General features: G+C 43.5%; 1 protein-coding gene across 1 annotated transcript in view; it reads left to right on the top strand.

Moving 5' to 3' along the window:
* The window catches only part of LOC311244832 (ankyrin repeat and BTB/POZ domain-containing protein 2-like), a gene marked incomplete at its 5' end in the record, with an annotated part of 53019 nt that overhangs the window by 24702 nt on the left and 3138 nt on the right, over positions 1–25179 (top strand). The window contains 13 exon segments of the mRNA XM_084334515.1: positions 5390–5542; positions 6910–7075; positions 7800–7889; positions 10847–10948; positions 11153–11249; positions 12959–13094; positions 16498–16596; positions 16598–16782; positions 16974–17152; positions 19470–19578; positions 19718–19820; positions 21372–21459; positions 22947–23015. Coding sequence (XP_084190641.1) covers positions 5390–5542; positions 6910–7075; positions 7800–7889; positions 10847–10948; positions 11153–11249; positions 12959–13094; positions 16498–16596; positions 16598–16782; positions 16974–17152; positions 19470–19578; positions 19718–19820; positions 21372–21459; positions 22947–23015 — 1576 coding nt within the window.

Raw genomic sequence — 25179 nt, 5'->3', positions numbered from 1 at the left:
CCCTCTTCCAGGGCTGGAGCGATCTACCATCGCCCGCCAAGCAGAGTGAAGGCCCACCACCACACCTTTTAGATTAGATTAGATTTAAATGTATTGTCATCATGCAGCACAAGTACAGTACAACCAAAAGAAGTTTGGCCTCCAACCAGAGAGCAGATGTAACAGTAAAGTGCAACAGTAATATACAATGTCCTGGGTGATTGTCCAGTAATGGTCCAGTTGACCTACCTCAAGCCCCACCCTCTTTTCCTGATCCTCCAATCACAACGGCAGTTCTTACTTCACCTACTCATTAGACCACAGTGCATTTAGCACACACACATTCTACAAATCTAAAATGTGGCTACTTTCTAAAATTCAAGATGAAGGAAATAAGACAAATTCTCAGTGATGTTCATTTGACATGTAAGAAGTCATGCATTGTACAACGCAAAACATTGTGTATTATATTCTCTCTTATTTCACAAGCAAAAATGAGTCCAAGCATTTGAACGCCTGACGTACACACACACACCTTCCAAGTATAACAATAATAATAATAACTGGACTTTGGAGAAGTCTTTATTCGGCATGCAGGCAGACACACACACATGCGATGGGCGGCACACACACAGGAACACACACACATGCAGTTAGTTGGGTCGCCGATGCGATTGAGTCTCTGCGCCTGACCCATCCCGTCGTCCTTCCCCCCCCAAGGGCAGCGGGGAGCCGATAGGGCCGTCGGCGAGGGACCATGATGTGTCAGATCCAGGTGGCGTCTGACAGGAGGACATGTGCTAGAATAACGTTCTCCAGAAGAGTGTTTTATTATGGCACACACATCTTTTCATGTCACACTCTCTCCTCCCTGAGACATAAAAAGCCTTGTGACACACGTTACAAATACTATAAATATAATCTGTCACGCCGTGGATATAAAATATCCTTTTGACTTGGAAGAAACTATTTTTAAATCCCCGGCCGGTACGCGATTATACAACAGCCAACTAGAGAGACACACACACATAAAGTTATTATTATTTTATTACATGGCGTTTTCACATTCGCCGAAATGCTTGCTTGTGATTGGTCAATAGCGCTCCGTTACCCCTAGCAGCGGTCAATTATCACACAATAATGACCGCTGTGCGCAGCTGTTCGCAATCAAGCCCACAATAATGGCCGCTGTGCGCAGCTGTTCGCAATCAAGCCCACTGACATCAGTGCTGCCGCCGGCGAAGCTGCCGGCGATGACAGGGGGCGGAGCGACGAGCGGAGCCAGAAGCCCAGAACCAGTGTTGCGAGTCGATGTAAAATGAATTAGGTATATTGTTAGTAAGTTAGCCATGTAATAAGCGGGATAATGTATAGCCTATACTCGGTCATTGTCGCAAAATAATTGACCTTCACTGACGTTTAAAACACCTCGGCGAGGCGCCTCGGTATTTTAAACTCTGTGTCGGTCAATTATTTTGCGACAATGACCTCGTAGCTATACATTATCCCTTACATAATGTACAGTTTATTTCCCTTCGATACATTTTGTTTTATGATGTTCTCTCTTTCTTACACAGTACCGTATATTTGTATGTCTTGTATGTCATAAATGTCTTGATGAATTGAAAATGGAGGACTCTTATGTAAACAAGACGAAAGTCTTTTTCTGGTCTGCATCCTCTCTTAGCAGTTGTGTGTATTGAGCCGTACTGTATTGTACCCATTCGGCAATCTGTTAATAAAGTTTTCAATCAATCAATCAATCAATCAAAGCATGGCTAACAAATGCAAATATAGTGTAGTCTGCCCCGTTGTAGTCAGACCAGGATTACGTTCCACTTCTGGTAAAAGATATGCCTCCTAAAATGTCTAAACGGAAGTACGGGAAGTACATGCTTTCCGGTTTCGACACAACAATTATAGAAACGTGTGAAGTGCACAATATTTCCTCGTTTATTAAGCCACTGCAACGGCTTTGCCTGAAGAATTTGCCACATGACCGGGACGTTCTAGCTTGTTTGCCGACAGGATTCGGGAAAAGTTTGGTCCGTTCGGAGGCAGCTTCCAGGGGAAGTACATACACCGGAAATTCGACCCCATAGACACTTTCGGCCGTAGTTCTTTACCAGGCTTTATCTCACGGAGGAGATACAACTGGGAACAAGCTTACCCAGCATCTGACGACTCCCCCCCCCTCCCCCCCAGCAGCAGTCAGACAGCAGCAGAGAACAGTAGAGGAGAGAGAGATAATGAGGAGCCTGCATTCAAACACTCATTAACACACTCTGGCTGCTGCCTGGCAGGATCAAAGAACGAGACCACAATAGAATCCACAATAATAATGAGCCATTGTTTCGCCAGCTCCATCATGATCCCACTCCCAACCACGTTGTCACGCTGAGACGAGCACGTTACACTAGAGAGCTGCTGCTAACGGGTGGCAGTGATGGTGGTGATAGTGTATCAGTCGAGTGTTTGTAACGTGTATTAGAATGTGAACCAGAGGAAGCATGTGTGTGTGTGTGTATTTGTGTGTGTGTGTTTGTGTTTGTATGTATATATTATGTGTGTGTATTTGTGTTTGTATGTATATGTGTGTGTATTTGTGTGTGTATTTGTTTTTGTATGTATATGTGTGTGTATTTGTGTGTGTATTTGTTTTTGTATGTATATGTGTGTGTGTATTTGTATGTATATATGTGTGTGTATTTGTGTTTGTATGTGTATGTGTGTGTATTTGTGAGTGTGTGTATTTGTGTTTGTATCTATTTGTGTGTGTATTTGTGTTTGTATGTATATGTGTGTGTATTTGTGAGTGTGAGTATTTGTGTTTGTATCTATTTGTGTGTGTATTTGTGTTTGTATGTATATGTGTGTGTATTTGTGAGTGTGTGTATTTGTGTTTGTATGTACTTGTGTGTGTATTTGTGTTTGTATGTATATGTGTGTGTATATTTGTGTTTGTATGTATTTGTGTGTGTGTATTTGTGTTTGTATGTATGTGTCTGTGTATTTGTGTTTGTATGGATATGTGTGTGTATTTGTGTGTGTGTATTTGTGTTTGTATGTATATGTGTGTGTATTTGTGTTTGTATGTATGTGTGTGTGTATTTGTGTTTGTATGTATATGTGTCTGTGTATTTGTGTTTGTATGTACTTGTGTGTGTATTTGTGTTTGTATGTACTTGTGTGTGTATTTGTGTTTGTATGTATGTGTGTGTGTATTTGTGTTTGTATGTATATGTGTGTATTTTATGTGTGTGTGTGTGTGTGTGTGTGTGTGTGTGTGTGTGTGTGTGTATTTGTGTTTGTATGTATATGTGTGTGTGTATTTGTGTTTGTATGTATATGTGTGTATTTTATGTGTGTGTGTGTGTGTGTGTGTGTGTATTTGTGTTTGTATGTATATGTGTGTATTTTATGTGTGTGTGTGTGTGTGTGTGTGTGTGTGTGTGTGTGTGTGTGTGTGTGTGTGTGTGTGTGTGTGTGTGTGTGTGTGTGTGTGTGTGTGTGTGTGTGTGTGTGTGTAAGGCAACGGCAGAGAGGCAGTTCTCTAATCCCAGTGACATTCAACAGTCCACGTTCACAAATACCACAACCTTACCCACAAACCCTCCCTCCTCCTGTTCCTCCTCCATCATGTCTCCCCTCTCCTCCCCCCACTGACCCTCCATCCTTCTTCCTCCGTCATGTCTCCCCTCTCCTCCCCTCCTGCTCCTCCTCCGTCATGTCTCCCCTCTCCTCCCCTCCTGCTCCTCCTCCGTCATGTCTCCCCTCTCCTCCCCTCCTGCTCCTCCTCTGTCATGTCTCCCCTCTCCTCCCCTCCTGCTCCTCCTCTGTCATGTCTCCCCTCTCCTCCCCTCCTGCTCCTCCTCTGTCATGTCTCCCCTCTCCTCCCCTCCTGCTCCTCCTCTGTCATGTCTCCCCTCTCCCCCCCACTGACCCTCCCTCCTCCTGTTCCTCCTCCGTCATGTCCCCCCTCCTCCTCCCCCTTCCTCCCCTCCTGCTCCTCCAGCCAGCCAGGTAGCATAACAGTCTGCAAACAGCTGGGAGAACAGAAAGATGAAGAGAGAGAGAGAGAGAGAGAGAGAGAGACCGGAGACGTTACACGTTAGCAACGTCTCGTACGTTTGCCATGTTGTTTCACTTAAGTTCACACATTTCAAGCGTCAGTGACGTAAGCGTTCAGAATTAACGCTTTACGTTCGCCCGCTCCGCTAGCGCCAGCCGTTGGCGATGACAGCAGCCAGCTAGCTCGCTGGTCGGATCGTTTCACGTTCGAGAAACGTACTTGAATCGTTCCCCGGTAGTTTTGCTCATCCCTAAAAGTGTTAGAACACTGAAGGTTACAGTACAACATCAATGTTGATCTACTCGACCGCAGCCCTGATGTTATTTAGTAGAACACGCTCCCTCTAGTGGTCTATTTCTGAATAACCAGGCTTTCATTTCCTCCTTCCACTCATCTCCCTCATATCTCTACAATATGTTGTGCTTCTTCAACCATATGGTGTCTGGGAGGCTGATCTCTCGGTCAGGGGGTTGCAAAATGCTTCACGCCTCGCGGGAACGTGTAATGGTGTTCTGGGTGTGAGCAGCCAGGTTGTGTTTTTACTTTGCTTTTTCTAGTGTAGAAAATAGGCTAATTATTAGGCAGCCATTGCTGTGAAAATGTCCCCACCCAGCCAGCCAGCCAGCCAGCAACAGTGAAACTGTGAAAAGGAGTTGTTGGCTCCCTTCAGATCTAAACTCATCCTTTTACCGTAAAAGAAAGCTAATGTTTACCTTCACAACCTGACAAACGTACATACAAATACGGAACAATCTCACACACACGTAAAGAATTTGTGTGTGTGCGTGTGTGTGTGTTTATCAGAGGGCGTTACTGGCAATGTGCTATGTGAGAAAACTTACAGTAAGAGTGCGAGTGGGAGGTGTGTGTGTGTTTAAGCGTGTGTGTGTGTGTGTGTGTGTGTGTGTGTGTGTGTGGTGTGTGTAAGCGTGTGAGTCAGCGCTCAGGGGTGAACGTTGGGGGAAGTACAGCTAGACGTACGTCATCCTACTGACCACAGAACCCGTAACCTTCCCTGTAAGCGGCCTGAGTCAGCGCTCTCACATTGAACAGCTGCGTCGTGTCTCATCCAGTAGACATCCAGCTGTCAATCATGTAGCTCTAAACAGACTATAATATTTGTTCAGTAAGTGCCGTGTATAAAGCTGGAGAGGTCCATAAAGCCGCTTCGGGTCGTTGGTCGTCTCAGTTGGTTAAATAATTTGACCTATTGGGTTTGAGATAAGTCAATTACCTCTAATTAAGTTAGTTGGGATGCATTACGACGATACAGATGTTGCCGTGCCCTATAGAATGTATATACGGTATGTTGAAGATGTTTTTTCTGTGTCCCGATAGGCCGTTCCTGCTGCTCCCGCCCCTGATGGAGTGGATGAGGGTGGCCATTGTTCACGCGGAGCATCGCCGGAGCCTATTGGTCGACAGCGATGATGTCAGACAGACCGCCCGGCAACTCCTCCCGGGGCTGGACTGTGAGCCGAGACAGCTCAAGTAAGAGAGAGAGAGACAAACACGCACACGTATAGGGCCGGGGCGATTAATTGATTTAATTGATTAATTCGAATTAGTGATTTAGGACTATTTAAAAAAAAATTACCTTTTATTTTACAAAAAGTGATGTTTGGTGAAAGTTAGATTTGAACTTTATTGAATTCATTCTTGTTTGATGATCAAGAGGCACCTTTTATTTGTTTTAAGTGAAGTTTGGTGAAAAAGCAAGTTATTGCACTATTAATAATCCCAATAGGGACATTCATCTTTGTTTGATCAAGAGTAACCTTTTATATATATATATTTTTATTTAAGTGAAGATTGGTGAAAGTTAGGTTTGCACTTCAATCCCAATAGGAAATTCATCTTGGTTTGATCATTCTTTTGTGTCAAATAAAAACAAAGCTTATTTGAATGATTCCTTATTTGATTTTATTTTTAGACCATATCGCCCAGCCCTACGCACACGTATCTATTATTTCACTATGTGTTTAAAGCATAAACTTATGTGTTTTATTGAGACTCTTTAGAACCCTTATGGTAACCATAACAACATATGACCTCTTTAATTGAATTGCGCACGCTGGTGAAAATAAACAATAAAATAATTATTATTGCAGCTATATGTTAATGAACGTTCACTGGCTGTGAGCCAACTCATTAACCTTCCTTCGTGAAGTGCACAGTCGTTTACAGAGTAAGTCACGGCATATATTATAGCGTATGGCTGAGCGCCACAGGGCTTCCAGTACGTCAGACCGCCAACAGGAAGAGATACAACAGTTAGTTCTCCCCGCGGACGAGGGGGCGATTTATCACTTATGTGATGGGATGGTTTTTTTTACGCGTAAGTGAATTTGATATACTGTAAATCCTTCTCTCCTTCTTTCTCTCCTTCTCCTCTTTCATTCCCCCCTCTCCTCTCTTTCCCTCTCTCCTCACCCCCTCTTTCTTTCTCTCTCTCATCTCCCTCTCGTTATCTCTCATCTCTTTCTCTCTAATCTCCCCCTCTCTCGTTCTCTCCTCTCTCCTCCTCTCCTCACTCCCCCTCTCTCGTTCTCTCCCCCTCTCCTCTCTCTCTCATTCTCTCCCTCTCTCGTTCTCTCTCCCCCCTCCTCTCTCCTCTCTCGTTCTCTCCCTATCTCCCCTCTCTCCCCCTCCCCTCTCTCGTTCTCTCCTCTCTCGTTCCCTCTCTCCCCCTCTCCCCCTCTCTCCTCTCTCCCCCTCTCCTCTCTCCCCCTCTCCTCTCGTTCTCTCCCCCTCTCCTCTCTATTATCTCTCTCTCTCCCTCTCCTATCTCTCCTCTCTCCCCCTCTCCTCTCTCGTTCTCTCCCCCCCTCTCCCCCTCTCCTCTCTCCCTCCATCAGGCCTGAGTGTTGCTTCAGCTCCTTCAAGCGTCTGGACTCCAGAGCCGCCACAGATAAGTTCCAGCTGGACCTGGGCTTCCGCATGCTGAACTGTGGACGCACCGACCTGATTGGTCAAGCCATCGACCTGCTGGGGCCTGACGGGGTCAACAGTATGGATGACCAGGTAGCAATACACCTCATGCATACTGTAGCAATACTGCATACTGTATACTGTAGCAATAATGCATACTGTATACTGTAGCAATACTGCATACTGTAGCAATACTGCATACTGTATACTGTAGCAATACTGCATACTGTAGCAATACTGCATACTGTATACTGTAGCAATACTGGATACTGTAGCAATACTGCATACTGTAGCCATATGCATTGGAAATACCATTCATAGATAATTCTCCCAAAGCAATAATGTTCCCTCTCCTCTTTACTGGTGTTGGGGGTCATTTCAATGTTTACTAAAAGAGAAATGGTAATGAATTGTTTTTCTTTTTAACCTGTGACTTGTTGGCCTAAGCAAATTTTCCATGAAGAACATGTCAAAGAACACACACACGTTTATATTAAAGACGTGGTGTTCCTTCACTGTCTGCCTCCACCTGGTTTCACTTATATCTTTCCAAGATAAACACACAATTCGTTCCATTCATGTCTAGATTATAGATTATTATAGATTTAGATTATAATGGATTCTTTTTTAATTTGACACATGTTGTGTATTTTGTACATACATTGTTATGGTTTTTATTGTTTTGAAATCCCAATAATGGGGGTCCACCAGACCCACGACGAACATGGGCTTAGGCGAACACCACACAAGGGTTAACATGTGTATCTCCCTCCCTCCCCCCTCTCTCCCCCTCCCTCTCTCTCCCTCCCTCCGTCAGGGTATGACCCCTCTGATGTACGCCTGCTCATCTGGGGACGAGGCCCTGGTGCAGATGTTGATAGACGCCGGAGCCAACCTGGACATAGCGGTGAGTCCTGACACTCGGAGCCCACAGATGCTTCCAGAACACTACTGCTACATGCACTGCGCACCTTTACCTTATCTTATACACGTGTACTTAGGCCTGCCACGATAACACATTTTGCTGGGCGATTAATTGCCCCCGAAAATATCGCGATAAGCGATATTATTGCGACCGGTTAGAGAATTTTTTTTTTAGAAATTTATTTCCCAAAACTTTTATTTTGAAGCCCACCGCTCCGTCTTTTCCTGTGTTTTAGACTTTTATTTTGAAGCCCACCGACCGGACCGGAAGTATTGTTGTTATTATCAGGTACTTTGGGTACCAGAAAAGTCACGTGAAACACTGCAGACCACTGATTGGTCAGAATAGAGACGCGTCTCTAGGATTTCATAATCATTATGTTTGCAACAGGCACAAGTGCAATAAACAAAGGATACAGTCACTGTGTATTCTGCCTCATTTATTGATTAAACAAAACCGACATCAACACAATTTGCCACCGAGCGGAGAGTTTAGTCTCGCAAAAAGATCGCTGACTTGTTACGGCTTGTTGTTAGGTGCTAATGTTGTGCTAGCGTTTTAGCATGGCTATCGTACATAGCGTGATCAATATAACTCGCTATTGATTGTTTGTATGAGTAACGTTAATGCTAGTAGAATAGACACAACGTGAGGTAATCACCATCCATTTTAAACCGGTTATTACCTAATGCTAACGTTAGCAAATAGACGCGACTGGTAACGTTACAGCTTGTTAGCCTAATGCTAACGTTAACGTTAGCATAGACAGCCTAGCTAACGTTAACGCTTGTAGAATAGACACAATGAGAGGTAACGTTAGCGTTAGCAGAATAGACACAACGAGGGTCTCGTTAATGTTGTTATTGATTGATTGATTGAAAACTGTGTTTACTCTGTTTGTATGAGTAACGTTAATGCTAGTAGAATAGACACAATGAGGGGTAACGTTAGCCCCACGGAGCTCCTGTGCTGTGCTCTGTAGTAAAGCCAGCGGCCCGCCTCCCAACACGGACAGTGACTGACAAGGGGCACTGGGTCCGCCTCATTAAAACAAACGCGCAAATAGCAATTAATCGCGCCCGTCAAAATCATTGCATTCATTTTAATTATCGCGGCAATTAATCGATTTATTGCTTATCGCGGCAGGCCTACGTGTACTTGAATACGTCTGTCGAAAAAATAAGCTTTCTTATAATTTTCATATTCGTATCAGCTTTACTCCAAACACAACGTAAAAACAAACCTTTTACAGCCTCAAATGTGGCATGAAACTGGTGTTAATTTGTCACATACTATCAGTAAAAGGTGAAACATTCAACTGAAAAAAACAACAACAACAACAATCCAATGAACTGCTGTGTATATGACGCAAGCAGTGCGGCAGTGTCTCTGGACCTACAGGGGGCGCTACATACCGCAGTCAGACTGTGCTGTTTTAAAGGTCGGCTCGGAATCGGATGGTTTGGAATGAGAACCATGTGGACTCAAACCACATTCAATCATGTGGAATAATAAACACATCATCACCCCGCGGTCTTGCCGTCGTCGTCACATCACACGATAATGACGGCCGCTTAAATTTCACCGCTACAATTACGCGTTTATTCCGTGTAACGGAGCATGGTTCTCCTTCCGGACGGTTGCATGTATCTCACAGAGTTGACCGTTAACACTTTCGTGGCCACTGGGATGAGTCTAATTAATCTCAAGAGGACCGGGATATGTAAACAGACGTGGGGCTGTTGGTAGAGCTAAATCTATACTTTATATTATTGCTATCTGTCCATTCTCATTGTGAATTGAGACCATAAACCGTCCCTTCAAAATGGCTTAAAGAAAAAATATTTTCATCAATACGTTCTCATTTTATAGCGCCGTGAATATAAGCATTATACCGGATTTGGTCTAGTATATTTCCTGGAAGCCGAGATAATGGGCTAATAATAGCTACTAACGTTAAATCCAATGGCATTTCGGTTATAGATACGCTCCAGTTAAAACTCAAACTGCATATGATCGGCACGATCCTCACGCATGTATGCATGGAAGGGGGGGGGGGGGGGGGGCGGGGGACGTCGTTTCTGATGATTGATTACCAATAACCGCGTTAGCCTCATTAGCCTCATAGGCCGAACGCCTGGATGGCTATCAAAACAAGGCCCGATCGGGATGTACTTTACGTGAAAAAGATCTTACCGTGGTCCGGTGGGATCCCCCCGAGCATTTCCCCGTTATCGATCGCCATCTGGTAGATCGATATGTCCATTGGCTGATGAAAAATCCCCTTATTGCATGGTGAAATCTGCGATGCAAAACGTAATCCAAGCTACAGGCTGCAGATCCAGAATCGAGCTAACTGAAAACTCCATTGAAAGTAAAAAAAAAAAATAGTCCACCACAGGGAACACTCCATTATCGCGATAGCGCCCCTAAGAGGATCTGGCCGGTATTGCACCTTCTCGAATTCAAAGAGTAGGGTATATCTGCAGTGCCGCTCGGCGACCTTGAATAGGTTATTAAAATGGAATAAAAGCAATAACAACTTGCCACGGATTTATCCATGCTTCTGTCCACAACGGGTGGAATCCAAACACGGATATATACGTTGTTCGTCCCCATTGTGTTAAGTGGAACGTCTTTTGGGTAATTTTGTGCTGCTCAGTTGCACAGCCCCGTTAGATATTCCATCCCACTGTATTGTTATTTTTATTCTAATTAGTGTATATACTGACCACATTGTGCACAACTGTACAGCCCTGGCCTAGTTTATATTCCATTTTATTTTATTCTACCTTTTTATTTTATTCTACCGTAATTGTATGTCCGTTAATGTCGCACCAAACGACCAAATCAAGTTCCTTGTATATTTACTTGGCAATAAAGACCATTGGGATAGTGATGGTGATGGTGACTGAACCCCTCCATGCCCCCTCCCTCAGGTCCCGGCCTGCTCCACCAAGCACCCCTCCGTCCACCCGGACAGCCGGCACTGGGCCGCCCTGACCTTCGCCGTTCTGCACGGGCACATCTCTGTGGTGCAGGTGAGTCCCTGACCTCTGACCTCCAGAGGATGTAGTGTAACACAGTGGATGTAGTGTAACATAGTGGATGTAGTGTAGTGTAACATAGTGGATGTAGTGTAACATAGTGGATGTAGTGTAACATAGTGGATGTAGTGTAACATAGTGGATGTAGTGTAACATAGTGTAACACAGTGTAACCCAGCAGTGTGTTCTCCTCTCCAGCTCCTGTTAGACGCGGGGGCCAACGTCGAGGGGGCAGCCGTCCGCAACGGGCAGGAGAGCACAGCTGATACTCCTCTACAGCTGGCCTCAGCAGCAGGTACACACACACACACACACACACACACACCAGCACACACACACACGCGCGCGCCCGCGCACTCACACACACACCAGCACACGGTATGTCGTTGACACAGCCTGCTGTCGGTTGAATGCATCAGACAATACGGGCAAACGCCTCAGATTCCTGAAGCATTGATTTCAAATTGGCAGAAGCTAGCGGATGAAGAGACTGAGAGAGAGGGAGAGAGAGAGAGGGAGAGGGAGAGGGAGAGGGAGAGAGAGAGATATAGAGAGAGAGAGAGAGAGAGAGAGAGGGAGAGAGAGAGAGCTGCCTCTATGGTTGTTTAGGAGTTACATACCATAGAGTTACATACCATAGAGTTACATAGTTACATACCATAGAGTTACATACCATAGAGTTACATAGTTACATACCATAGAGTTACATACCATAGTTACATATGATAGTTACATACCATACAGTTACATACCATAGAGTTACATATGATAGTTACATACAATAGAGTCACATACAACAATAGAGTCACATACAATAATAGAGTCACATACAATAATAGAGTCACATACAATAGAGTCACATCCAATAATAGAGTCACATACAATAGAGTCACATACAGTAGAGTCACATACAGTAGAGTCACATACAATAGAGTCACATACAATAGAGTCACATACAGTAGAGTCACATACAACAATAGAGTCACATACAATAATAGAGTCACATACAATAATAGAGTCACATACAATAGAGTCACATACAATAATAGAGTCACATACAATAATAGAGTCACATACAATAGAGTCACATACAATAATAGAGTCACATACAATAATAGAGTCACATACAATAGTCACATACAATAATAGAGTCACATACAATAGAGTCACATACAATAGAGTCACATACAATAGAGTCACATACAATAGAGTCACATACAGTAGAGTCACATACAACAATAGAGTCACATACAATAATAGAGTCACATACAATAATAGAGTCACATACAATAGAGTCACATACAATAATAGAGTCACATACAACAATAGAGTCACATACAACAATAGAGTCACATACAATAATAGAGTCACATACAATAATAGAGTCACATACAATAGAGTCACATACAATAATAGAGTCACATACAATAGAGTCACATACAATAGAGTCACATACAGTAGAGTCACATACAACAATAGAGTCACATACAATAATAGAGTCACATACAATAATAGAGTCACATACAATAGAGTCACATACAATAATAGAGTCACATACAACAATAGAGTCACATACAACAATAGAGTCACATACAATAATAGAGTCACATACAATAATAGAGTCACATACAATAGAGTCACATACAATAATAGAGTCACATACAATAATAGAGTCACATACAATAGAGTCATATACAATAATAGAGTCACATACAATAATAGAGTCACATACAATAGTCACATACAATAATAGAGTCACATACAATAGAGTCACATACAATAGAGTCACATACAATAGAGTCACATACAATAGAGTCACATACAATAGAGTCACATACAATAGAGTAACATACAATAGAGTCACATACAGTAGAGTCACATACAATAGAGTAACATACAATAGAGTCACACATACGACCCCATTGCTTCTGGCCACTGAGTTCCACTTGACATCAGCTTCCAGAAGCTTCTTCAGAGCCGCCGTCTGCCCGTCTGTCTCCTCAGGGAACTACGAGATGGTGAGCCTGCTGCTGGCGCGCGGGGCCGACCCGCTGTCCAAGACGCACGACGGCAACGCCCTGACCTCCTCCCTCTACGAGGACATGAACTGCTTCAGCCACGCCGCCGCGCACGGGCACAGGTACGCCCCCCCTCCCTCCCCCTCGCTGCTGCACACGGGCACAGGTACGCCCCCCCTCCCTCCCCCCCTCGCTGCTGCACACGGGCACAGGTACGCCCCCCCTCCCTCCCCCACTCGCCTCACACGGGCACAGGTACACCCTCCCTCCCTCCCCCTCGCCGCTGCACACGGGCACAGGTACGCTCCCCCTCCCTCCCCCTCGCTGCTGCACACGGGCACATGTACGCCCCCCTCCCCCTCCCTCCCCCCCTCGCTGCACACGGGCACAGGTACGCCCCCCCTCCCTCCCCCCCTCGCTGCACACGGGCACAGGTACGCCCCCCTCCCTCCCCCCCTCGCTGCACACGGGCACAGGTACGCCCCCCCTCCCTCCCCCTCGCTGCACACGGGCACAGGTACGCCCCCCCTCCCTCCCCCCCTCGCTGCACACGGGCACAGGTACGCCCCCCTCCCCCTCCCTCCCCCCCTCCCTGCACACGGGCACATGTACGCCCCCCCTCCCTCCCTCAAAAACAACATAACAGTGTGACATGTGGTCTTAAAGCAACATCATGTTCGAATTCCATCCCTCCCCGTTTGTAGTGTCGTTAATCTTTATTTTTTTTTATATTCAATACATTTTTCCCATTTCGACCCGGATTTCTCCTCTTGTTCCCTCGATATAATGTGTAAAACATTCCATGACGTATATATATATATATTTCCTCCACTATACCCCACCCACTGCTCCTTGGTTAGGCGGGTCCACCCCTGTGTACCAAATGCTCTCGTTATGGTTTTCTGGTGCTCTTTAACCCTTTCTCTACCACACTACAGAAGGTTAACCCTTTACTATCACACTACAGACGGGTTTGTAGTGTGATAGTAAAGGGTTAACCTTCCGTATTGTCGCAGTGAAAGGGGTTAACCGTTTGGTAGTGTGGCAGTGAAAGGGGTTACCCGTTTGGTAGTGTGGCAGTGAAAGGGGTTAACCCTTTGTCGTGTGGCAGTGAAAGGGTTAACCTTCCGTATTGTCGCAGTGAAAGGGGTTAACCGTTTGGTAGTGTGGCAGTGAAAGGGGTTAACCGCTTGGTAGTGTGGCAGTGAAAGGGGTTAACCGCTTGGTAGGGTGGCAGTGAAAAGGGTTAACCGTTTGGTAGTGTGGCAGTGAAAGGGGTTAACCGTTTGGTAGTGTGTCAGTGAAAGGGGTTAACCGTTTGGTAGTCTGGCAGTGAAAGGGGTTAACCGTTTGGTAGTGTGGCAGTGAAAGGGGTTAACCGTTTGGTAGTCTGGCAGTGAAAGGGGTTAACCGTTTGGTAGTGTGTCAGTGAAAGGGGTTAACCGTTTGGTAGTGTGGCCGTGAAAGGGGTTAACCGTTTGGTAGTCTGGCAGTGAAAGGGGTTAACCGTTTGGTAGTGTGTCAGTGAAAGGGGTTAACCGTTTGGTAGTCTGGCAGTGAAAGGGGTTAACCGTTTGGTAGTCTGGCAGTGAAAGGGGTTAACCGTTTGGTAGTGTGTCAGTGAAAGGGGTTAACCGTTTGGTAGTGTGTCAGTGAAAGGGGTTAACCGTTTGGTAGTGTGGCCGTGAAAGGGGTTAACCGTTTGGTAGTGTGGCAGTGAAAGGGGTTAACCGTTTGGTAGTGTGGCCGTGAAAGGGGTTAACCGTTTGGTAGTGTGGCAGTGAAAGGGGTTAACCGTTTGGTCGTGTGGCAGTGAAACGGACTAAACCACCTTCTAGCACGGTGTCACACCAGACCCCCCCCCCCCCGGGCCTGGACGTGTTTGAGGGCCTGTCCGTCATTCACGGATACTTAGGCCTCCATTTCCCGAGCCACGCGGTGTGATGTCATCGGTGGCGTGGGCTGGAGCAGGGAGGGGGAGGGGCTGCTTCCTCCTCCCCACTGCACACCATCTGTCTGAGGCCAACTGGTCCAGCCAGGCGCTCCACCTGTTCACTGACTGTGTGTGTGTGTGTGTGTGTGTGTGTGTGTGTGTGTGTGTGTGTGTGTGTGTGTGTGTGTGTGCGTGCGTGTGCGTGTGTGTGCGTGTGTGTGTGTGTGTGTGTGTGTGTGTGTGTGTGTGTGTGTGTGTGTGTGTGTGTGTGTGTGTGTGTGTTCTGGGAGCAGGAGCTAGACTCAACACTTTGTGCATTCAGGGTGGTCCACACGTGTGTGTATTGTGTGTTTACAGTACACACGTGTGTTTATTGTGTGTTTACAGTAGTACACACATGTGCACACAATGTCAGAATCAGAAACAATTTGACACATACAAAGGAAGTTTTACACATACAAAGGAATTTGATTCGGTCATTTGGTGACGACATTAACACTTTAACTGCCGGGAAACGCTTTACAGCGTCATTCCCGGCCATGCTCAAGTTGCCGAAGGACGCTTTACAGCGTCTTTAATATCAATATTTCAAAAATCTGTGATCGGATTCATATTTCCCCTCCGCTGGCCTGAGATCCACCAGGAGGACCCACTGAGCTCTCTGGCGGTTCAGGAGCGCCATCAATCGCCAAACAGGAAGTGCTGTGGAGGTTGTGCTGGTCGGCCATATTACTTCCGGGCACTCGGTTTGGCTGCCGGCACTCTGGCTCGGCACAATATATAGCGATCCATTGCCAATAACTCGATAAACAACATGATTTGGATGTATATATTATTATACAAGCTGGAAATGGTTCATCAGGATAAACATCCCATAATCGAAAACGGTCTACACCACGCTGATCGTCCAACGGCGCGAGGAATATCCGGTAAGATTCAGCGTTATTGTTGAACGTGTTCCATATAAACTGCTATGATGAACATATGACCCACACTAGATGAATGATATAACGCTGCCCACGGAATTATAAACGATCCCCCGCCCATCCGGTCATCATCAGATCATACGTAGATCATTCTAGAAGTACATCCAATTGAAATTTTTTATATCGCCCCGATTGCCATCAAACTGTATTTCATCATCAATATAATGCATTTGGGGCTATAAATCACGTTCTGGAGAAAGCTGCAGAAAGAGATGAAAACATACTTATACATTAGACCATACTTTACTATGAATATGTGAATGAAAAAGTTTAACGTTGCTACACAATGAACAATACATATAGGACTTTGAATGGGCCCTAATAATGGCAATGTAGCAATAGAATTTAAAAAGTTATAGCCATGCAAAGAAGGGGTACTTCTCCATAGACAAATAGAGCCGGCAACCTATGGTATATAATGAATTTAACCCATGGCACCCAAAGTGTTAACGGACAGACAATTACGGAAGAAAAAAAATAAAAGGTAGAATAAGATAAAAATGGAATATAAACTAAATTAAAAATAGAAGTACAATAGAATATAATAGAATAATAAAAGTGTATTTCCCCGCGTCACTAAAGTCCCTTCTCCTCTCGTACCTCCAGGAACGTCCTGCGGAAGCTGCTGACGCGGCCGCAGCAGGTCAAGGAGGACGTCCTGTCGCTGGAGGAGATGCTGGCGGAGGGGGCGGTGGAGGAGGAGGAGGGGGGGGGGCTGCCCGTTCTTCCCTCCCTCCCCCTCCACTAGGCCCGGGACCCCGTCCTGCGGCCCCCCCCCGGAGGGAGGGGTCCCCAAGCTGTGCAAGGCCAGGATGAAGGCCCTGCAGGAGGCCAGCTACTACAGCGCCGAGCACGGCTACCTGGACGTCACTATGGAGCTGCGGGCCATGGGTAGGTGGTCGCCGTGGAGACTAGAAGCCTTCTCACTCTTTTTTAGTTACGCTGCTGCCTGCTGGCCTGCAGGACTTACTACGGCTCCTAACGTTAAACCCCCTCCCCCCCCTCCAGGTGTATCCTAACGTTGCCCCTCCCCCTCCAGGTGTATCCTAACGTTGCCCCCCCCCCCCCCCCTCCCCCTGCAGGTGTGCCGTGGAAGCTCCACGTGTGGCTGGAGTCCCTGCGGGTGGCGCAGCAGCAGTCCAGGGTGGGCGTCACGCTGTCCCTCCTCAGGGAGTTCACCACCATCAGGGAGGAGGACTACTGCCAGGAGCTGGTCTCCACGGGCCTGCCCCTCATGTTCGGCATCCTGCGCACCACCAAGGTAGAGGAGGCAGTCAGTCGGCATTAGTGTTGTCACGATACTGGAATTTCGAACTTCGATACGATACCTTGAAAAGTATCGATATTCGATACCATTTTCGATACCACAGGGAAAAAGGTTCAATATTAAAATGTAAAAAAAAAAGAAAAAGACGATTTTTTAATTTTTTTGCTTTTGTTGCTGGTTGATTCTCCTCAGCTTCTCTCTGGTACTATAAGATAAGATAAATATAACACTTTTAAAACCCTTTGTTTATCTTTAGACCACACATTTAAAAATAACTGTTCTGATTTTGATGGGATGTGAAATAATGGACTGACCCGAGCGGAACTCTGAGAAACTTCACAGGAGATTGTTCACTGAGGCGCTGTCGAACCAAGAAGACACAACCGGTGTTATGGGATAAATAAAAGGCTGACTTGTACACGGTGATGTCAGATATCAAGACCATTGCTGCAATTCTGCCTGGACAGCTCAAAATACTAATAAAGACCGTTCGTTGACCACTGTTTGGCATTGGTGTGTCATTATAACCGTGCTGTAATATGAATGCCTTTATTAGTTGTGTTCGATTGGCTATAATATGATTTTTAGAGGCATCTATTTTGAATGAATGAATGAATGAATGAATGAATGAATGAATGAAAACTTTATTTAACAGATTGCAGAATGGGTACAATACAGTACGGCTCAATACACACAATTGTTAAGGGGATGCAGACCAGAGAAAGACGTTTGTCTTGTTTACATCAGGGTCCCCCCCTGTTGTTGTCGGTATTAGCCTAATACCGACAACAAAATAGATGCCTCTAAAAATCATATACTATTAGGTAGCCTATATGAATTACATATAATAGTTTACTCTATCAGCATACCAGCATGTAATACGTTCTGAGTGTGTATCTACCTCAACTCCTTATTATTTTGCGCATAGATTGCAGAAATACGGGAACGTTTTGATTTATATTAAAAGTAGGGATGCTCGATATTGGCTTTTTTACCGATACCGATATTCCGATATTGTCCAACTCTTAATTTCCGATATCAACCGATACCGATATATGCAGGGTTTCCCCGTCCAAAAAACGGAATAATTTCAGCTAACTAATAATTTTACTGGATATATATAACAAATATTGTTATTGTTTTTTTCTTTTTTAAACCGATACCGATATTTTCCGATATCACATTTTACTGCCGATATCGGCCGATAATATCGGTCGGCCGATAATATCGGACATCCCTAATTAAAAGGCTTTGACATTGTAAAACTAAATACGTGGAATTCTGTAAGCATAATACAAGTCATATCACCCACACGATATATGCTCTGTGTCCAGAGCATGTATGCTTTTCATTCATTTAAGACACATTATTGCAAGGGTTTTGTAATACACTGTTCTCATTGCAATGCGTTTTTTATTCTTTCTTATACAGTAGGAAGGGGGAAGAACACTATATCGTGGGTGTTCATATGACTTGTATTCTGCTTACAGCTTCGAAATTCCACTTGTTTCGTTTAACGTAAAGCCTTTTAAATATAATCAAAACGTTCCCGTGTTTCTGCGGTCTGTGCGCAAAATAATAATGAGTTGAGCTACGCGGAGCGCAGTCAGTCAGTACACCCCGTATATTCCGATAACGCTATATAAACCATGCTGCATTCATTCGGAGATAAAGACCTATTATTCCAAATGCTATTTATAGGGTTTTGACCATAATTACACTATTGTTGCTATTTTACAATGAACTATAATGAATTACGGTTCATACAGAACACGCCAGTGTTGAAACGAATGCACAGAAGCTTATTTCCTTGTTGTAATAATATATTCTACCAACGGGCGCCAGCTACGCATGCTCTGGGCTGTGCGTAGACATACGCACAAAGTCAAGTTCACGTTCAAATTGATAAATCCCACACTTTGCTTAGAAATGGTCGTACGCAGGGGTTAAGCACATATCTGTGCGTACGCAACGTTGATGAATGAGGGTGTTTACTTTTACTCTTACTCCTAGCATATATTCAGATCATCTTAGCATTGCCTATATTTATTGTAACCTATAATATAACCGATAGGGCATACAGACCCTCATCTGCATCCTTTGTTTACACTGTTTATTTTTCTCATATTTTTATATTCAGAGTTAATTATAATGTTTACACTGTTTCACACCCAACCATTTTCATCACCCAGATACTTGTATACTGGCTTAAGACTGTCTGTTATTTCTCTAGTATTTAATTAAAAGCAAGAGGTTGTATTGTGGTATATAACAACCCCCGCCCCCCCCCCTCTCTCTCTCCCCCCCACAGAAGAATGATGCCATCACCCAGCAGTTGGCGACAATCTTCAGTCACTGTTTTGGGCCGGCGCCCCTACAGGCCATCGCTGGGATGAAGGCCTCTCTGTCTGCACAGCTCGGTACGGACCTTAGCCACTGTTGTCATCCATCCTGCAGCTAATATGTAAAAACATATTACAATAAAAGTTGAACGATACAGAATGTAAACTTGTTTTGAGTTTTATATATATATTTACATATGTGTGTGTTCTCTTACAGACCCCCATTTCCTGAATAACCAAGAGATGTCGGACGTGACCTTTCTGCTGGAGGGGAAGCCATTCTACGCTCACAGAGTCCTACTGATCACTGCTTCAAACAGGTGAGAGAGAGGGGGAGAGAGAGGGAGGGAGGGGGAGAGAGGGAGAGAGAGGGAGGGAGGGAGGGAGGGAGGGGGAGGGAGGGGGAGAGAGAGATGGGGAAGAGGGAGAGGGGTGGAGAGTAGTGCGCTCAGCTGAGCGTACTACGGGTATTGCACTACCACCCCTGCAGGATTTATACAACACGAGGTGAAAATCCAGAGCCTGCAGAATAATGAAGGACCCTCACCACCCCGACAACAGCCTGTTCAAGCTGCATTGCACGCAGTAAGAACAGAGAGACTCAGACACTGAACACTGATCTCTCCACATACAAGCACACATGAACACACACACATCACACATCCTTACTTGCACTCTCTCACACACACTATAAAAAAAATTCACTTTAAGAAACATTAGTATAATTATTGTATATAGTACTTTACCTTAATTCTTAAGCTTAGCATTGTATTTGATTCATATAACTTTTTAGCATGTCTATTTTATTATCTATTCTATTTTATTATTCTATTTTATTATTTGTATTTTTGCACAATCGAGGCGGGCATGGCCACCTTCATGTCTTGTGTATGTACGTGACAAATAAATCTCTTGAATCTTGAGAGGGAGGGGGAGAGAGGGATAAAGCTGCAACTAACGACTATTTTGATACTTGATTCATCTATTGATTTTGAAACGATTCATCGATTAATCAGATAAAAAGGAAAGAAAATGATATTGCCAAAAACTAAATTATTCCTTGAAATGCTCTTTCAAACAACTTGCAAATTGAACATCATAAAACAAAAAGCAAATATAAATCAACTGTTTAAATCTTCAGTTTGAAAGGAGCTGAACAGTTTAAATAATAATAATAATAATAATAATAATAATAATAATAATAATAATAATAATAATAATAATAATAATAATAATAATAATAATAATAATAATAATAATAATAATAATAATAATAATAATAATAATAATAATAATAATAATACTGCACCTTATGTGACACTGTGAATAATGTGAATATTTCTTCAGCTAGTCAGATAGTAAATTATATTGACCATATTGACCAAATTGTTTACACTGCCTGTGTTGTTTTTACTACCTGTACCCCCCCCCCCCTCCCCCCATGCTGCTATGATGCCTGAATTTCCCCAAGGGGATCAATAAAGGAATATCTTATCTTATCTTATCTTATAATAATAATAATAATAATAATAATAATAATAATAATAATAATAATAATAATAATAATAATAATACTAATAATAATAATAATAATAATAATAATACTAATAATAATAATAATAATAATAATAATAATAATAATAATAATAATAATAATAATAATAATAATAATAATAATAATAATAATAATAATAATAATAATAATAATAATAAGAGAAACATAAAACACAAACTAAATGTTAACAGGCTTTTAGACAATTTTTGTAATTGATTAGTTGTCGATTAGTTGATTCATTCCTATTACTGTTTTAATTTATCAGACCCCTGCAACAATAATAATAATCTAATTGTTATGGCGGTTCCTTCTTCAGGTTCAAGGCTCTGCTCGCATCCGCCGGGCCTGACGGAACCCAGAGCAAGGAGATAGAGATCAACGATGTCAAGTACAACATCTTTAAGGTATGTTTGTGGAGCCTCCTCGCTCTGATTGATTTGATTCCGGATCCCCATTAGCTGGTGCCATAGCAACCAGCTAGTCATCCTGGGGTCCACACAAAAAAACATACAAAAACAATTATTATCGCAAAACAAAATTATTAAAAGTCTGTACTCAACACACAATGCATAATGAAACTAACAATTAAGATGGCTAAAATTACATGCAAGCACAGAAGCAGAAAACTAAAAAACTAAACAAAATACTTTAGTGTTAAATACAATTTAAGATTATTTTAAAAAGTGAATCTGCTGTAAATGCAGCAGAGGTTTTGAGGCGTTATTCCAAAGAGATAATGATCTCAAAATAAAAAATCTCCTTAAAGCGTTGGTTTTAGGACCTGGCAATTCAAGCTGCCCACTACTGGAACCTCTAGTGTAATGCTCGTGCACAGTATTACTAAAAACAATCTGTTTATGTATAAAAACAGGAGTTTTACTGCTCATCACCAACTTGAACAGCACAAGTGTATTAAAAGACAATCTATTTTCCTGTTGTCCTGTCAGACAACTTCCTGTCTGTTGTTGCTACGCAACTGCAGCATGGGGGGGAACTGTCCAGCCTGGTACATTGTGTACGCTTCATAAGTGGAGAAACGGATCGTTAAAGCGGCAAATTAAAGACAATCAAGCGGAATTTTCTTCAATCCTTCACAATGCCAAAGAGCTGCTGTGTTACGCGTTGTACTAATGACAAAAACAGAAATCCAAATCGCAAGTTTTATACCATCACGGAGGAAAAAGTGGCTGGCAGCTAACTTTAGCTACGTTAACCTAGACAAATAGCTACATGCTGAGCTAACGTCAACCACATCATATCGAACCGATAGGAGTTTATCCCATTCAATCCCACGTGGATGTTTGATCGGGTAGTGGCACACGTGGTACCACCACGTAAGATTAGATAAGATAAGCTCCTATCGGCTCGATATATATGATGTAACCAACGTTAGCTCAGTATGTAGCTACCACTACCACAACACCAGAATCAGGGGGAGCTTATTTGACTCATATCTCGCCTTAGAATCACCAGAAAGGCTTTAGAAAAATTGTGAAATGCCATGTTGGCCTCAATATTTTCAAAACAAATCGTATGCAAATGTTATGAAATGAACAAGAATGTGATAAAACATGTAATAAAAACGGAGCTCAACGCATGTATTTGATGGTAGAAATCAGTTTGTTACCCTCATACCAAGATGGCGGCGGTCTCGTTACATCAGAGTGTCTTCGAGAATACGGGTGGCCCTCGCGGGCGGTCAGACTACACCTCCCAATAGCTACATGCCCCTCCTCTCTGGCATCCAGTAATGAGCACGATGCAGGAAGGAGGGGTTGAAGATGATCACCTAGAATTATACCTAGAAGGCCGTGAGTCGTATGATCTGTGGCCAACAAGCCAATGGTCTATATTAGATATGAGAGATTTGACCTCTGACCTCTTTCGCCAGATGATGATGTCATACCTCTACTGCGGAGGAACGGAGTCGCTGAAGACCAGCGTGGCTGATCTGCTCGAGGTGAGGGAAAGATGTCCAGGGTTCTCTCTCTCCTGATTGGATAACGTGGGAACGGGATACCAGGACATTTATTTTGTGTTTACTGCAGAGTGGAGGGACTGGGAGACCCATGTTACTGACCAGACACTCTTTATCAGTGATGACTGTTTACTGCAGAGCGGAGGAACTGGGAGACCCATGTTACTGACCAGTGACCACACACTCTATATCAGTGATGTCTGTTTACTGCAGAGCGGAGGGACTGGGAGACCCATGTTACTGACCAGACACTCTATATCAGTGATGACTGTTTACTGCAGAGCGGAGGGACTGGGAGACCCATGTTACTGACCAGACACTCTATATCAGTGATGACTGTTTACTGCAGAGTGGATGGACTGGGAGACCCATGTTACTGACGAGACACTCTATATCAGTGATGACTGTTTACTGCAGAGCAGGAGGGACTGGGAGACCCATGTTACTGACGAGACACTCAATATCAGTGATGACTGTTTACTGCAGAGTGGAGGGACTGGGAGACCCATGTTACTGACGAGACACTATATCAGTGATGACTGTTTACTGCAGAGCGGAGGGACTGGGAGACCCATGTGACTGACCAGACACTCTTTATCGGTGATGACTGTCAGAATGTAGAGCTATTTAACACTTATTTTAACAGAAAGATACCACTTACAGCAGCTTTAAGGCGTATTATACTCTTACACCAAATACCACAACTGTTCTATTATAACATATATGTTATCATTTTCCACTTTAATACATGAATCTGATATTGGTTGTTGGTGATGATAATGTGGGAATGATGATGATGATGATGATGATGATGATGCACATGATGACATGTGTGCACTGTGGCATTTACAGTAAGTCTGGTGTACCATCATCACTATTACTACTGGCTGATCTAATCCTGCCACTCACTACTATTCACTACTACTACTGTTATCATTACTACTTTGCACTTGGTTCGATGATTATTACTACTACCTACTAGGGGTGTAAAGCAGGGGCGGATTTAGGATTGTAGGAGATCCGGGGCTTAGCCCAGATGGGCCCCCCTTTTTTTTATATATATATATATATATTTTTTTTTTTTTTTTTTTTTGGGCAGGCAAGGGGTGGTTTGGAGGGGCTCAGGCACGACCCCCTCCACGACAGATTTTTTTTGAATTTAATGAACCTGTACGTGCAATTTCCTGCAATATAGAGCCTTCAATCTTGACCAATAAAGCTGCTCTTTTCACTATAAAACTCAGTTAACCATAACGTAGTTATGGTTAGATTTATATATTGGGGGGGGATATATCATATTTTTCATATAATCAAAAAGTGGTGGAGCAAGATTATACCTTTGCTCCCCCAAGTTCAATAGTGGGAGAGCAGAGATGCTCCGAATGCTCTTATGGCCAGGCGTCCATGATTCACTGATACAAAGTAAAATAGTGCAGTGCAATAAAATAGTTAGTAAAATAGAATAAAATAATGCAATAGTGCATTGCAATAAAATAGTTATCATCGTATTTAATCGGGAGGCCGGTAAGGAGTGCATTACAGTAGTCGAGTCGGCTTGAGATAAAGGCATGGATCTGGTTTTCAGCGTCCTTTTGATTTATAAATGGCCGTACTTTAGCTATGTTTCTAAGGTGGAAGAATTAAGTTTTTGTCAACTTGTTGATTGTGATTTAAAGCTTAGGTCTGAGTCTACCATAACACCAAGACTTAACTCACTCAAATACAGTTAGCAGCTGGATAGACCACAGATGGAAATTAGCTTCTGCTAAATCTGGTGCAAACATATTTTCATGTAACAATGATGAATTGTAAAAAAAAAAAAAAAAAAAAAAAAAATCATTCAGAATACATCCGGGGCTTGAGCCCAGGTAGCCACCCCCTAGCTCCGCCCCTGGTGTAAAGGTACGCGTAGCCGTACCGAACCGTTTCAGTACTGGACCTTAGGTTCAGTACGGCTGTGTACCGAACGAATACAACGGTATGTTAACCACTAACGACCGCACGTGCATAACTTTTTTTTGCGTGCAGAATTTTATTCAAAACTCCAAGTTCACCCCCTCTTCCCAAAATATAATTTGCGCAAAGGGCCGGTTGTTTGTTCAACCCACACACAACACTGAGAGATGACCTGTAATTTTTTTTTTAT

Source organism: Notolepis coatsorum, assembly GCF_963971535.1.
Source record: "Notolepis coatsorum genome assembly, chromosome: 18".
Classification (NCBI taxonomy): Eukaryota; Metazoa; Chordata; class Actinopteri; order Aulopiformes; family Paralepididae; genus Notolepis; species Notolepis coatsorum.
This window is presented reverse-complemented; position numbering and strand designations above follow the sequence as displayed.